Raw genomic sequence first — 15,057 nt, 5'->3', positions numbered from 1 at the left:
TTTGTAGACACTGATGCAAAATCACTATCTCTCTGGATCATCGTTTTTAGAGTGTGCACCAATGAAATCATTTGGGATATCATAGCAATAAGCGGGGCCACCGATAAGGGAGGACAACTGGACCTTTTGTCCCGGGCCTGGGCTTGAGGGAGGCCTGACCGGACTGGAGGGGGGTGCCCACAGAAAGGCTTTTCCATAATGTAGAGCACATCTAAATGCATTCAGCAGGAGATGTGATTATAAACACGGAGACAGTAGCCTACGCAACAGCGAATGCTGCCAGGCTAGCGCGCATTGATGAAATAACTGTTTTAGTTTAATTTTAAAACAATATAGCACCTTTAATAATGCTATTGACAAATTAGTATAAAGTTAAAACTATTTGTCTTCTAGGTGTAAGCTGTCAGAAGAGCATGAAGGATCAAGCCTTGGTTTTTCACACACAAGTGAAGTCATCAGGATACAATGCAGCTCCTCAGTATGTCAGTTGATCACACAGAGAAATGCACTCAGAGGTCACCAGTTTACACACATGTAATAACATGGCTTTTTAGTAGACATGGCTTATAGGACAGGGGTTTTCAAGCTCTTTTTGTCTGCCAAAACCCTATGACCAAAGATATTTACTTGAGGTGCCCCTAACCAAGACATGCAAACCTTTCAATAAATTAATTGAACAAAATAATGCACAACATCATCTAATTATTAAATTATTTAATTTATATGTTAATGTTAAATATTTAAATCTAATATATTTAAATAAATTCAATATTTAACATTTAAAAAAGATCATGTTTTCTGTTATAATAGTTTATTTTATGCACAGTATCAAATCTAGATATGCCTTGACATTTGGGGCGGCTGTGGCTCAGGTAGTAGAGCAGGTTGTCCACTAATCGCAGGGTTGGTGGTTCGATTCCTTTCCCACACAACTCCACATTCCGAAGTGTCCTTGGGCAAGACACTGAACCCCAAGTTGCTCCCAATGTCAGGCTAGCACCTTGCATGGCAGCTCTGCCATCATTGGTGTGTGAATGTGTGTGTGTGAATGGCTGAATGAGATGCAGTGTAAAGCGCTTTGAATACCGTTAAGGTTAAAAAGGCGCTATAAAAGTGCAGACCATTTACCATGCCCCATTTCCAGCAGCCATCACTCCAACATCTTATAAATTGCTAATTTGGCACTAGAAAATAACTTGCTGTTATATCAAACACCGTTAAAAGCTATTTGGTTCAAAAATGAAGCTTAACATTGTATTTGTGTTTGTTTTTGAGTTGCCACAGTATGCAATAGACTGGCATGTCTTAAGGTCAATATTAGGTCAAAAATGGCAAAAAAAGAAACTTTCTCTAGAAACTCATCAGTCAATCATTGTTTTGAGGAATGAAGGCTATACAATGCTTGAAATTGCCTTGAAATTGAAATTGTACATTACAGTCTTCAAAGACAAAGGAAGACTGGCTCTAACAAGGACATAAAGAGATGTGGAAGGCCAGATGTACAAATAAACAAGAGGATAAGTACATCAGAGTCTCTAGTTTGAGATATAGATGCCTCACATGTCCTCAGCTGACAGCTTCATTGAATTCTACCAAGACAAGTTTCATGTACAACAGTAAAGAGAAGACTCAGGGGTGCAGGCCTTATGGGAAGAATTGCAAAGAAAAATACACTTTTGAAACAGAAAAACAAAAGGCGAGTGGGCAAAAAACACAGACATTGGACAACAGATAATTGGAAAAGAGTGTTATGGATCTTAACCCCATTGAGCTTTTGTGGGATCAGTTAGGCTGTAAGGTGCGTGAGAAGTGCCTGACAAGAGAGCCACATCTATGGCAAGTGCTACAAGAAGTGTGGGGTGAAATGTCACCTGAGTATCTGAACAAACTGACAGCTAGAATGCCAAGGATCTGCAAAGCTGTCATTGCTGCACATGGAGGATTTTTTTATGAGAACTCTTTGAAGTAGTTTAAGATGTTCTCAACACTTTTTTTTAATTGTAATAGTAATTTTTACATTATTAATGTCCTGACTATATATTGTGATCAGTTGAATGCCACTTGGGTGAATAAAAGAACCAATTTTTTTTCCATAAGAGCAAAATCTGTACATTATTCCAAACGTTTGGCCGCCAGTGCGTGTATATACAAAATATACATTTTTCTGGCATTGACATTAACTCCCTTCCTTTTCCATTTGGGAAACAAGACAAGCATGAACTTGTCCACATGAATTTGTGAGCTTTCAAGTTTCCTGTTGAAAACAACATTTTGAAAATGTTCGAATCTTTGCCCTTGAATGCAGATAAGGGCAGTAAGGAAGAGTTTTAGAATGCTTCCTGTCAAAACTTAATTTTAGGAAGTAACGTAGCATAGACAAAGAAGCTCATTCTATTGAAAATATAAGTCAGACTGTGTTCTAGTAGCTTTTAAAAGTGACTTATTGTTAATGACACTCATTGTTCTCACACTTAATATCTTCCATAATAAATCTTTCGAGTTAGAACACTGTGCTTTCATGTGTTTTTAATCTGAGGTCACAAGCATAATAAGCTTTTCAACACATTTTTCACTGTTTCCATGGAACTGAAAGTAAGGCTTGTTTGTCTTAAAGATTATTTTCTTCCATATTATGTAGTAATGGTACATTTTCATGCAGACCTTTCAGAAGAATCTTCATGGTATCTTACGTTTATCTCTTTTCTAGTAGGACAATGTTTAAACCAAAGACCAACATAAAGAAAAAAAACAATTCTCCCTCAAAAAGTAGCACAAATGTGTAAGTATTCTACATCAGTTTTAGTACCGAGAATGCAGCAGTACTCAATGAAACAAGTCTAAATGAAGTCTGTGTGCTATTCTTCAACAGGAAAGGTTTGTTAAGCGAGTATCCATCACACTCAGCAGCACCAAGTATGCCTTGTACTCATCTGGCTGTTTCCACAACTCCAACCACAATCAGCTCTCTGCAGTACTCAGGTTAGTGAAAGTGTGGTTATACTAGACTTTAAGTTTCAAAATCGCAACAAATAAGGTCAACAGAATATGATGTCGCTCTCTAGAACTTCTGGTTTGGTTAAATGACAAATAATAAACAATTTAAAATGTAAAATACATGATTTACTCTACTTTTATGAAACAAAGCAAGCTATGCAGCTATGGTTTATATTCTTTAAATTGAGCTAAAAACAAGAAGAAGAATATGAAAGGGATCTGTTTCTTACCCACACCTATCATAGCGCTTCTTAAGACATTGAGTTTATTACTGGAGTCTTAAGGATTACTTTTATGCTGACTTAAGTGATTTTTTTTTTTGAGCTTCAAAATTTTGGCACTCATTCACTTACATTGTATGGACCAAAAGAGCTGAGAAATTCTTCTAAAAATCTTCATTTGAGTTCAGCAGAATAAAGAAAGTCATACACATCTGAGATGGCATAATGGTGAGAAAATTATGTGAGAATTTTCATTTTTGGGAGAACTATTCCTTAAAATAATTTATTGGTTACATTTGTTTTCACTTTACAGATTCACATGACAGAATATTTTTATGCCACATGAGACAAAACATCTGTGTAAATGCATGTGTTCCTGCTCTCCTGCATTTGCATGCGTATGAATGGAAATGCATGGAACACGAAGTGTAGTATAACCTCCCCATAGTATCCAGTTGTAATTTAATTGGCTAAAAATGGATTCAGCATTCAGCACTTAATACCAGAGGCTAACAATCATTTGCATTTTTTGCTCTCCCGATGTTTCACATAAAGATATATAATAAAGCACTAGCAGCAAACCAGAGCAGTCTCCTGGAGTTTAACACAACAAAGTTGTGGACACCTCTTTTTAAGAGTGCTGTAGTTGTTTTTTTAGGCTTACGCCTCAGGAGCGTAATTTTGCTAAGTAATTATGCCTTCAATTTTGTCAGTTAACTTTCTATTCTTGTGTCTAGGAGATGGAAAGCAGATTGTGTGTGGTCTTGGAGACAGTTCAGTTTTGTTGTATAACTCCTCACTCACCAGCAACCCAGCTGTCTATACAGGTAGTGGAAGAGCTTAAAATCTGTAGCATTTATTTTTGTAAAATTCCTCTTATTTTCTTTTACAGAATCAGTGGCACAGACAAAGAGTGATTCAGGATCACAATTTTGAAATGTCAATCTGACAGCACCTAGTTGAAGCTTTAGGGGATTCTAAAATGTTGAGGCCCTCCTTGACACTGATATAAATGTTCTTTTCATTGGACTAAGGATTGTTATAAACAAAAAAGAGCTTAAAAATAGTCACATAATTTTTTCCTCTCTTGGGATGAAAAAATAGACCTAAATGTTTTATGTTTTCAAAGTGTCATAACATTTCATGCATCAAGTCACAATAAATAGCTTCTGTGGGAGTTCTGGCAGCTGTGATTTGGCATGCTCCTGACATGATGAGTGGTGATCATTTGGATGATGCAGGTCTGAGTCTGGTTTGCAACGCGACCGACTGACCGACCAACCTGACGGACGGACGGACAGACAGATAGATAGATAGATAGATAGATAGATAGATATGACACACTCCATCTGCTTATTAATTTAACTACAGGACTCAGTCAACATGGCACAATATATTGTTCCACAGATGGCACTGTTGTTGTGTTTTTGCAGGGCACAGTAAGGCTGTGAACTCTGTGTGCTGGAGTCATTGTAAGCAGTGGTTTCTGACTACCTCTGAGGAGCCCAGCATGAACATCTGGACTACAAGTGCTGCTGAACCTGTTCTGACCATGGTAACATAACAACAATTACCCCAAATACTGTAGACCTCACTTTGACATTAGCAGTTTACATTTTATATTAATACTGAGCTTTTGCAGTGCCTATAATCATTGTAAACTCTAGCTCAGAATGAACAAATGAGCGAAGTATGTGATTGCAACAACACATTTTAAGGTTCAAGAAATTCACTTGCATTTGTCACCAATGCATTTGAATGTGTTTCTCTTGGCTGTGTTTTCTTGTTTTTTTCTTGGCTGTATTTTTCTGTTGTAATGTCAAAGACATCTGTGCAGGCCACTGGTCATGTCCAGCACATCAAGGCTCTAAACACTTTCAGAACTCTCTAAACCCTATATTTCCCCTTGTGATGATCACACTTTCCCAGAATCCCCAATACAACACTAAAGTTTATTCAAATCACATTTCTTTAGAAACATTCAGGCCTACAATCTCTTTTCGGTCTCAATCTCTTAGACCCGTGTGATGTATTTGAATGCTTTGGTAAACCAGAGGTGACCTCTTTATTTGCACCATTTATACTTAAGGGAATAGTGTGTGCAATAAAAAACACTCTATAGGAATGCAAAATATATTGAACATATTGGTTATCAGCCACGAGATTAGCTATTTTTTTACATGTATATATTCAGTTAATGTTGATATTGGATATTTATTGGCAAATGTTCAAAATTAATTCTGGACACTCCATAATTTCCACCTATTCAAGATTAAAATGTTGCCATATTATAGAGCTAACTTAAAGTTAACTGAGTTGTGTGATAAGTGAATTGTGAACAAAAGGAATTGTGCTCTGCCACATTTCTGAAAGCAACAATAACATGAAATCGAGCTTGTGTAGTTAAAAGCAACTGCAGTCATGTACTTGCGTAGAGTATTTTTGGGCCTTTCTTTGATTTATATGATATCTTAGAATTTGTAACTCTACCAAAGGTTTCACTCATGCTCTTAATCATACTTGTGTACACACATACACACACCACAGTTAACTAGATGTCCAGTAGCACTCATATTCCACCAAATTCTCTTTCAGTAGTCCAGACAGTTTCCAGACAGAAAAAATAACATTCCTTTATCTCTCTATTCCTATTTATCGCTTAACACTCCATCTTTGGTGAAAAGAGAGAAAAGACAAAAAAGCTTGGTATTTTATGCTGATATGGTCCTGTATTTTATGTGGTGTGATATGAATGCACTTAACACTTATTCAAACATTTTTGGTTCTCCAGGGAGATGAACAGTTTGCCAAGTCCATCAGAAGTGCTCAGTTTTATTATCTGGATAAGTTTTTACTGCTGGCGTCAGGATCGAATCTACTGCTGTACCTTTACCATCTGGACACCACAAGAGATGACATTAAGAGGTACAGGTAATACACACACACACACACACACACTCACAAATGAAGATCTGGTCTGCCAACCGAAAGGTTCAATTCCGGGGCTGGAGAACTGGAGAACTGTTGAGGTCAAAATTCCACTGTTACCACTGTGCTAATGCACCAGACACTTGCAGTAGACCTACTGTTAGATGATTTAGATAAATATGCCAGATTTATTATTGATGAGGATACAGTCTGGGGTGGTATCTATTTCTCATCCAGCAGCCTGGAAAATAAAACCTTCCATGGGTTCTTAAGAAAATGGATTTTGGTCTAATATGGTCAGCACTGTTTATTATAACAATAACACTTTTCATAAAGCTATATTTTCAGGAAGAAAAGTATATTGGCCATGGTGAGATATTAATGTCTTGTTCTAGAGGTGTGGATCATACTCATCAGTGGAGAATCCTTCATTTATTTCTGAAGAGTCAAAGTAGTCTTTATATGTATAAACACAAGTGTTTGGGAATTCCTGGAACAGATATGCAGAAGTCAAGAGCCAGATATTGCACATCATATTTTGTCAAACCTTCCTCTACTACCCTTCTTACAGAGAAGACTTTTAAGCATGTGAATTAATAGAATATGCCTACACACATAACTCGTGCTGTATTTTTTATTTATTTATTTTATTTCTTTCAAACAGTCCAATATGTAAGCACTCAGGGAACCGGGGTTACTTTCACGTAATGGAGACGTTCCTTTTCATAGGAACTCAAGCTGCGTAATCGCATTGGAAACAATATACATTCACACCATGTAGCTGCCAACTGTCTACACACATGTGGCAAGCATATAGAGGCACACAAGCGAGCTAAAGCATCTAAATAAAACCGAGAAAATTATGAGTTTACTCCTTTTCCAACAGAAAGAACCTGGGAAGTAGGAGGCAAACCCTCATCCAGATTATAATATCTAACAAATGTATGTGGAGAGGACCACCCTGCCACCATACAAATGTCCTCCAAGGACCACTAGCCAAAGCCCATGAGGATGCCATGCTCCTCGTAGAATGGGCTTGAATGGGGACTGGGTAGCTCAGCTAGTATTGATACTGACTACCACTCCTGGAGCCGCGAGTTCGAATCCAGGGCGTGTTGAGTGACTCCAGCCAGGTCTCCTAAGCAACCAAATTTGCCCAGTTGCTATGGAGGGTACAGTCACATGGGGTAACCTCCTCGTGGTCGTGATTAGGGGCTCTCGCTCTCAATGGGGCGCTTGGTAAGTTGTGCTTGGTTCGCGGAGGGTAGCATGAGCCTCCACATGCTGTAAGTCTCTGCGGTGTCATGCACGGCGAGCCACATGATAAGATGCGCTGATTGACTGTCACAGAAGCAGAGGTAACTGAGAATTGTCCTCTGCCACCCGGATTGAGGTGAGTAACCACGCCACCACAAGGACCTACTAAGTAGTGGGAATTGGGTTTTCCAATTTGGGAGAAAAGGGGATTAAAAAAAAAGAAAGAAATGGGCTCGAATATCCGAAGGCGTAGGTAACCACGCACTTTGTAAGCACTTGAAATTGCATCAGTAAGCCAATGAGACAGTCTTTGCTTGGACACCTAAACACCCCTGTTGCGGCCACCAAATCTCACAAACATCTCTCTGACTTATGTCACTGACTAGTACGGTCAACATAAACTCGCAGCACCCAAACTGGGCAAAAGCATATGCAATCTTTCATGCTCCTCCATCTCAAATTGGGGAGGATAGAAAGCCTGAAAATGTATAGTCTGTGAGTGAAATGAAGTGGAACCTCTGCCGAACCTTCTCCAGATTTGTTCCATAATCTGAGGATGTAATGTCCACTCTCCGGGCATCAAGCCCTGTCTGGACAGGAGATCCGCCCCCAAATTCAACCGGCCTGGGACATGCACAGCTCATAGAGACAGCACATTCTCCCATGCACACAGATGAATGCGACACACCAGTCTCAGCATGGCATGAGAATGCACTCCTCCCTGACGATTTATGTAGGACACCACCATCCTGTTGTCCTACCGGATGAGGACATGGCTGCCTTGAATCTCCAGGAGGAAAATCTTTTAACACTACGAACATCTCCAGACATTTTATGTGCCAATATTGCTGCTGGCCCCTCCAAACCCATAGGCTGGATGACCCTCGTATACAACGCCTCAACCCGTGGAAGAGGCGTCAGTTATATCTTTACAGCAACACACCTGTCACTACGGAAAGCCCAACATCAAATGGTTGGTTTGTTTCCATGGTAACAGAGATCGGTAGCACCCACACATCACTTTGAAGACATGTGTCAGTGGTTGAAGTTCCTTTGTGGAGTTCATCCAACACTGAAAGATCTCATATGCAACATGCCCAGGGGAATGTCAGCGGAAGCCACGATCATGAGCCCCAAAAGCCTGTGAAATTTTCTTGCAGGGAGAACGTGTCCCACACTGAACATCGCCAGACACCGGTGGAATGACAGAACACAAACTGGAGACAGATGTGCCTGCATTGCCCGTGAATCCAGCTCCACCCCTAGAAACAGAGTATGTTGTCTGTGGCACAGACTACCTGCACACTGTGGGCAGTCTGAACCATCCAACATGGCCTACGTGTGGTGAAACTCCAAACAGGCGACACACATGTCGTGGGAATCTTCACTGATGATGAACTGCGTGCATAGATTAGATTCCATCCTGTGTTACCACTCAAAAGGGAGAATAATAATAATACTCACTTAGAAGTGAGTCGTAGGTACAACATGGATTCAGTGCAAGATTGTGCACTGAAGAACAGAAAATCTTACTCGATAGTGCCAAAGTGAGTGCTTTTATGGAGCCTGTGATGTAGCTCACTTGGGGCGTCACTTAAGTGCCACCAGCCAATAAATTGCCGTGATTGTTCAAGGGTTTCAGACCACGTGACACTCAGGGTGCATCGCAATGCGATTACGCAGCTCGAGTTCCTACAAAAGGTAAACAACATTTCATTGTTGATGTCACTGTTTATTTAGGTTTTCAACTGCAGTGCTTTGCTTTTATTCTAAGAAACAATTCTGAATTATTTCTTAGTTGTGGAATGTCCTTAATTGTGCTTTTTCTGTTCCTACATTTAAAGATATAAGCAAAGGAGCAAGTCCAAACTGACAAAGAAATTCAGCATGATGTCAGAAACAGACATCACCGCAGTTTCAGGCATCAATGACTTCTTCTCCTGTATCCAAAATTTTTGACTGAGCATTTGGTCTTAAATGTGTTCTGAGATGCACAGTCCAATAAGTGAATACAGCTCATGTTAATGGTGAACAGGTTTACTCATAGCATACTTCTAGTCAGTTGTGTCCAACGTTTTAAAGAGTGTTGAAAGAGTTCCCATGTTTTCTGGCGACATTTTGGCTGCTTTCCTTCACTATCTGTCATACAAACAAACAAAAAAAATGTTTATAGTTGCCTACATTTGAGCATAAGCCTTTAGGCCTAAAGGTTTTTAAGATCATGAGAAACATAAATTCAATCATGTGTGTCCATAATTATCACTATAAATCATTTAGATCTGTCTATTTCCCAGCTACGTCTTCATCGTTAATCCCTATTAAATGTTTTACAATTCATTTATTAAGTAGTAAATGAAATGTACCCTGCAGTTGATTTATAACTCTACTTTCTTTAGCCTGTCCTTTCGTGAGGTAATGTGGTTGACATGCAGTGAAGCACAGCAGAGTAATGATAAGATTTTCCCACATAACTTTGTTATAGTTTTCCTTAGGTGTAATATTATGTCATGAATAGGGTAATCTCATGTCCTCTTTGTTAGAGCTATAAAAGTCATGAACTTCTCAGAAAATGTGTCATTTTATTGACCAAATATTACTTAAGGTTTAAGTTAACATATTGAATTGAGTGTATCTCAGAGCTCTTTAACTGTAGTCTGTCAGATATTGTCTTGGCTGCTGGTGCTGACCGCACCATCCAGGTGTTTGATATGAACCGTGGCTGTGTGGCCAATCAGATCCCAGACGCCCACTGTCGAGCTGTCAATCACCTCACCCAGAACAAGGTAAGAGAAGAGGACCGCATGATGTTGCCCAGTTAATATATTTACTGCATAATGGGGTGTATGCAAGTAGCAGCATACACATGAAGTGAAACTTTCCTGAAGAGAATTCACGGTACAAAGCAGTGACGTGCAGTTGTTACCTTAATGAGGTATTTGTAGGCTATGTAATCTAACCCTTAAAAATAACAACTACGCTGGTGAGGTCAGATTGATACAGGAATGTTAAATAAATAATAATATAATATGTAATAATTTATATAATTTAAACAATATTAAATAATATTTAGACTTGAATAAAACCATTTAACTTAGATATTTTTAAGGGTATCTGACAAAAAAATAACATTCTGCTGAACATGGCATTGTACGTTGATGTTAGCCAACCATATAACAGAGAATTTAAACATTTAGAAGTCTTCAAGATACAGTAGAAAAACAGCCAGTTTAAAGGGATAGTACACCCAAATCTGAAAATTCTCTCATCATTTACTCACCCTCATGCCATCCCAGATGTGTATGACTTTCTTTCTTCAGCAGAACATAAAGAGTTTTAGAAGAATATCTCAGCTCTCTAGGTCCATACAATGCAAATGAATGGTGATTAGACCTTTGCAGCTCCAAAAATTGCATCAAGAAAACCTAGAAGTAATTGATATGACTCACAACATCTTCAGAAGCAATATAATATTTGTGGGTGAGAAACATAACAATATTTATGTCCTTTTTTACTGTAAATCTCCACTTTCACTTTTACATCTGAAAGTCACACGTGGTGCCTGTTTAGTTTCACTTTCACATCTGAAAGTGGATGTTAAATTGGAGATTTAGAGTAAAAAAGGAGTTAAATATTGTTCTGTTTCTCACCCACACCTATCATATCACTTCTAAAGATATGGATTCAACCACTTATATGGCAATTTTCCACTGCACGTTACAGTTCGTCTCGCCTCACCGCTACTCGCTTTACTTTTCGGAGCTCGCGTTTCCACTGCAGTTTAGTATCACTTAAACGTGGGTGGGATTATAGGCTTATTGTCATAGTTGCTCCGCCTCTACTGCCGTGATATCATCTTTAACATGACACAAACTGACCAAAACAATAACACAACCGCTAGCTGTTAGCTACTAGCTCATTGTGCTGCATAAAGCAGTTGTTGCTGGTGATTTTACACAAGTGTAACAGTTAAATTGCCTGGTTATTTTAGAAGCAAGCTTCCAATAGCTGGTCAACTAAATAAAGTGAAGCTTTCAAGCAGAGTATAGAGTTAACATAACAAAACATACCATCCTCCATCGTGGCTGAGTCCAGGGCACTCTCCCTCTAGATAGCGTCCATTTGGTCGAACCACTTCCACTTTTCCTTGATTGTTCTGTTGTCACTTTTAAGTTTTTTTAAACTTTTCCCTACACTGTTGGTAGGTCCGGTGGTAGCCGTGTGGGGCCAAAATCTGAAACACTTCCTGAGAGACTTTTTAGTTTTGCGTCGATTCTTTCTTCGCTAACGAGTGGACCTTCTGCACCTCGTTTATTGACCACGGCATGGTTTTGGGCACAACCATTTTCTTTTTTCACAATTTGAAAGGCATGTGAACAAATGATACTGCTATCGCTGTTATTAAATTTAAAACTAGCAGGTTGATGACGGAAATCCATGAAGATTGTGACGATTCTCCCTGACCAATCAGTGATCTGCAGGATTTTGACGTCACATTTAGTGTCGGCTCGGCTTGCTAGGAACCTCGACCGAGGTGGTACTAAAAAAAGTATCAGGTACCAGGTACTATCCACAGTGGAAAACCCCAAAAAAGTGTGCTGAGTCGAGTTGAGTCGAGTTGTACCGTGCAGTGGAAAAGCCCCAATTGATTACTTCTGTGTTTCCTTTATGTGATTCGGATCACCATTCACTCGCATTTTATTGACCTACAGAGCAGAGATAGTTTTCAAAAATTTTTAGTTTATGTTCTGCTGATGAAAGAAAGTCAAGCTTTTTGTGCAGCCTCTTTAATAGTATTGAAGGGGTTAGTTAGCAGTTCTGGTGCTGATGGGAATTAATTGAAATTGCCTATAAAGTTGCAATGGACTGACCAGTAAAACATCAAACTGAAGACTCAAGTTGGGGTTTACTTTTCTAGCTGTAAAGCCAGTCAGTCCACTCAGCGGCCATCTTTGGATCGCTCCCAGGCTGCTATTTTCTATGCATACAAGCGGATTTAAAGTAAAGCTCCTGTATACTTGACTGGGTAAAGACCATTATCTCCACGCAAGAAAAAAGAAAAAATCAAAGAACATATTTCAAATTTGCAGTAAAATCTGAAAGCAATGGTATTGTAAATTGCGATTTGTTTAGCTCAGATCACGCTAAAAACGCAACTTTTCTGGCTAGTCTGGCACATTCATAATGCACATTCTCGAGTTGACTGACAGGCAATATTTGCATCTAAAATGTGATTGGCTCTTTTACCTGTAAGGTGGGACTTCATTTTCTACATCCATCCATATTGGGCATTCCAATTTCTCCATCTTGGGATAAACAGTCTTTGTATGTTCCCTATATTAAAGTTAGTGTTGAGTCAGTTTTTATTAAGACAGTATGTTATGACAGCTGTGAACAGCTATTGTTTTTACTCCCTTTTTTATGCAAAATGTGACGTCCCAGGCATGTAACTAAAAAGGAGGTTTAAGCACTGGTAGCATTTCATTTTTATTAGTTAAACCTCTTTTCATTTTTAAATCTGATAAAATCTAGGCTATTGAGAGGCATTTGAATGAGCCAGTCTAAATTCATTTAACTTGACTTTAACTTGCAGAACATAGGCTTCATTCGTGTCCTCACCACTTCTTAAAACAAAGTGACTCCTATACTGCAAAAAGACAGATGCCTTTGTTACTCTGAATTTTCTGACCTCAGTGGTTATTTACAAGATGAGCAAGGCTCATTGGTAGTGACCTTTGAGCTAAAAACACTAAGGCTGGAATTACACACCACTAAAACGGTTTATGGGTAGTGTATGCATTTTATTGTGAGGCTGTACTGTGCCCTCGGTAAGCTGTAAACCAGCCTAAGATATGTGGCTGGCTTGTTTAAGCAGCAGGGAAATCATGGGAAGTGGGGCCCCATAGAGTACTGCTACTGTCCGTTCACTGATATTAGTTTATTTAGGCCACTTAAAACAGGAGCTCTGTTCAGTCAACAAGAAATAAATGGTTAGATGGAGAACATCTAAGCATGAACGTAACTTTAATGTTTAGAATCCTTGAAAAAGGGAGTTAACGCCAATGAATAGATTCAGCATCAAACCAACTCGTGTTGGAGCTGCAGTTTGGCAGTCCAATCCTCCCATTATATAAGGCCTCTCTGAACGTTACGCAAGAAATTATGTCTTCTTTAGAGGATAAAAGTTCAGCTTTTCAGTTGGGATGATCCAAACCACAGTTGTGTGAGGTTTTCCAAGGTGGGCCTAAGTTGTAGGTCTCGCATGTCCCATTCATCTTATTGAGTATCTTGGTCTAAATCACTCGAGCCTACAGATTAAGAAGGATATGAGAAATAAGTTTAGGGAGGATCTGACTTAAGCCAAGCATGTTGTGTAAGCACATTCCGTCTGTACATGTGCATGTTTTATGAATGTTTGCATATGACCCTTGAACATTCTATATGGAAAATTGCAAGTAGGTATAGCTGCAGACCGGAGACCTCCAAATGGGGGTGGGATCTCCAGAAAAGGAGGCGTGGTTATTCCAAAAGGGGGTTGCACCTGCTCCAAACGGGAGCACTTCCAATCTTCCACTCACGCTTAATGTTAGAAAAAGGTTTAGGTAAGGGGCTCCCTATATCTTCAATGGCGGTTTGGAGCGACCGCCCCTTTTTTGAGCAATGCCTGCAGCTGTACCCTTCTCGAAATTTGTGCTGAACCAACATTTATTTTATACATGAACTGACCAGATAGTAAAGATAGAACCCTGCAAATCAGGCAATGGTGCAAAACTGCCCACCAAAGCAGCGCTGATTGCAATTTGCATGGGGCAATTTCCCATGTCCCAAGCATCATTCCTCCATTACAATCCAGGATCATATCCAAATGTCAAAAATGCTATCAACTACACCATGCATCTGGATTTGTGCCCAGTAATGCTTTCTCCAAATTGGAGTTACATCCTTTTAAAATAAAATGGGTGGCATTTTTGCCTAGAAAGAAATTACTTGCAGGGTATTACAGCTCATATAGCAATTAAATTGCACTAAACTGTTTAGTAAAGTTCATGTTTTTTTTTTTTTTTATAAAATATTGTATATCTAGTACTGCATGAAACCACATTACACATAAATGGAGTGAACATAAATGGACACATCTGTAGGTTGCAAGTCATTACAAAATGTACATAGATTACGTCTGTCATTTTGTTTCTTATATTCATAATGTTTTACACCTTATATATATGTATATTAAAAGATTGAGTACCACCAGACATGTGACTAAATGAAATAGGATTAACTAAGGATAGAGAGGTGGAATAACCATAATGGCCTCTGCTCTCAGGTCTCTTATGGGTCACATGTTTTTAAAATTCATTAACCCTCCTCAGCCCTAGATCCTTATCAGTTTGACAGGAGCAACGGGGATTAGTTGGGTACCCAAGAGGACAGTGGACTGGATTATCTGATCTAATGCAGTATAGTGGCTTTAGCTAGTGTGTACATTCCCAGTCACTCTACACATTGTCTGCTGTGCTTATGGATCTACTGTTTTCAAAGTATTACAACCTGGCTATTACGTACATGTGGGATCCTTCAGCAAGAAGCCCATGCATCAGAGATACCTAGAGTGATCAAGAGATCTGATCAGTGAGATTTCCTGCCAGCTGTAAATAAACTG

The 15,057-nt window shown here is 39.1% G+C and overlaps 1 protein-coding gene across 1 annotated transcript in view; it reads left to right on the top strand.

The window, feature by feature from the left end:
- wdr27 (WD repeat domain 27) overlaps positions 1–15,057 on the top strand; it is a 61,188-nt gene that overhangs the window by 11,681 nt on the left and 34,450 nt on the right. The window contains 8 exon segments of the mRNA XM_052090312.1: positions 394–478; positions 2,708–2,779; positions 2,870–2,979; positions 3,953–4,042; positions 4,649–4,770; positions 6,007–6,140; positions 9,245–9,342; positions 10,062–10,183. Of these exon segments, the coding sequence (XP_051946272.1) occupies positions 394–478; positions 2,708–2,779; positions 2,870–2,979; positions 3,953–4,042; positions 4,649–4,770; positions 6,007–6,140; positions 9,245–9,342; positions 10,062–10,183 (833 nt within the window).

The sequence above is a fragment of the Xyrauchen texanus genome, chromosome 24, assembly GCF_025860055.1.
Source record: "Xyrauchen texanus isolate HMW12.3.18 chromosome 24, RBS_HiC_50CHRs, whole genome shotgun sequence".
Taxonomy (NCBI): domain Eukaryota; kingdom Metazoa; phylum Chordata; class Actinopteri; order Cypriniformes; family Catostomidae; genus Xyrauchen; species Xyrauchen texanus.
The sequence above is the reverse complement of the archived record's forward strand: the minus strand, read 5'-3'. Positions and strand labels throughout refer to the sequence as shown.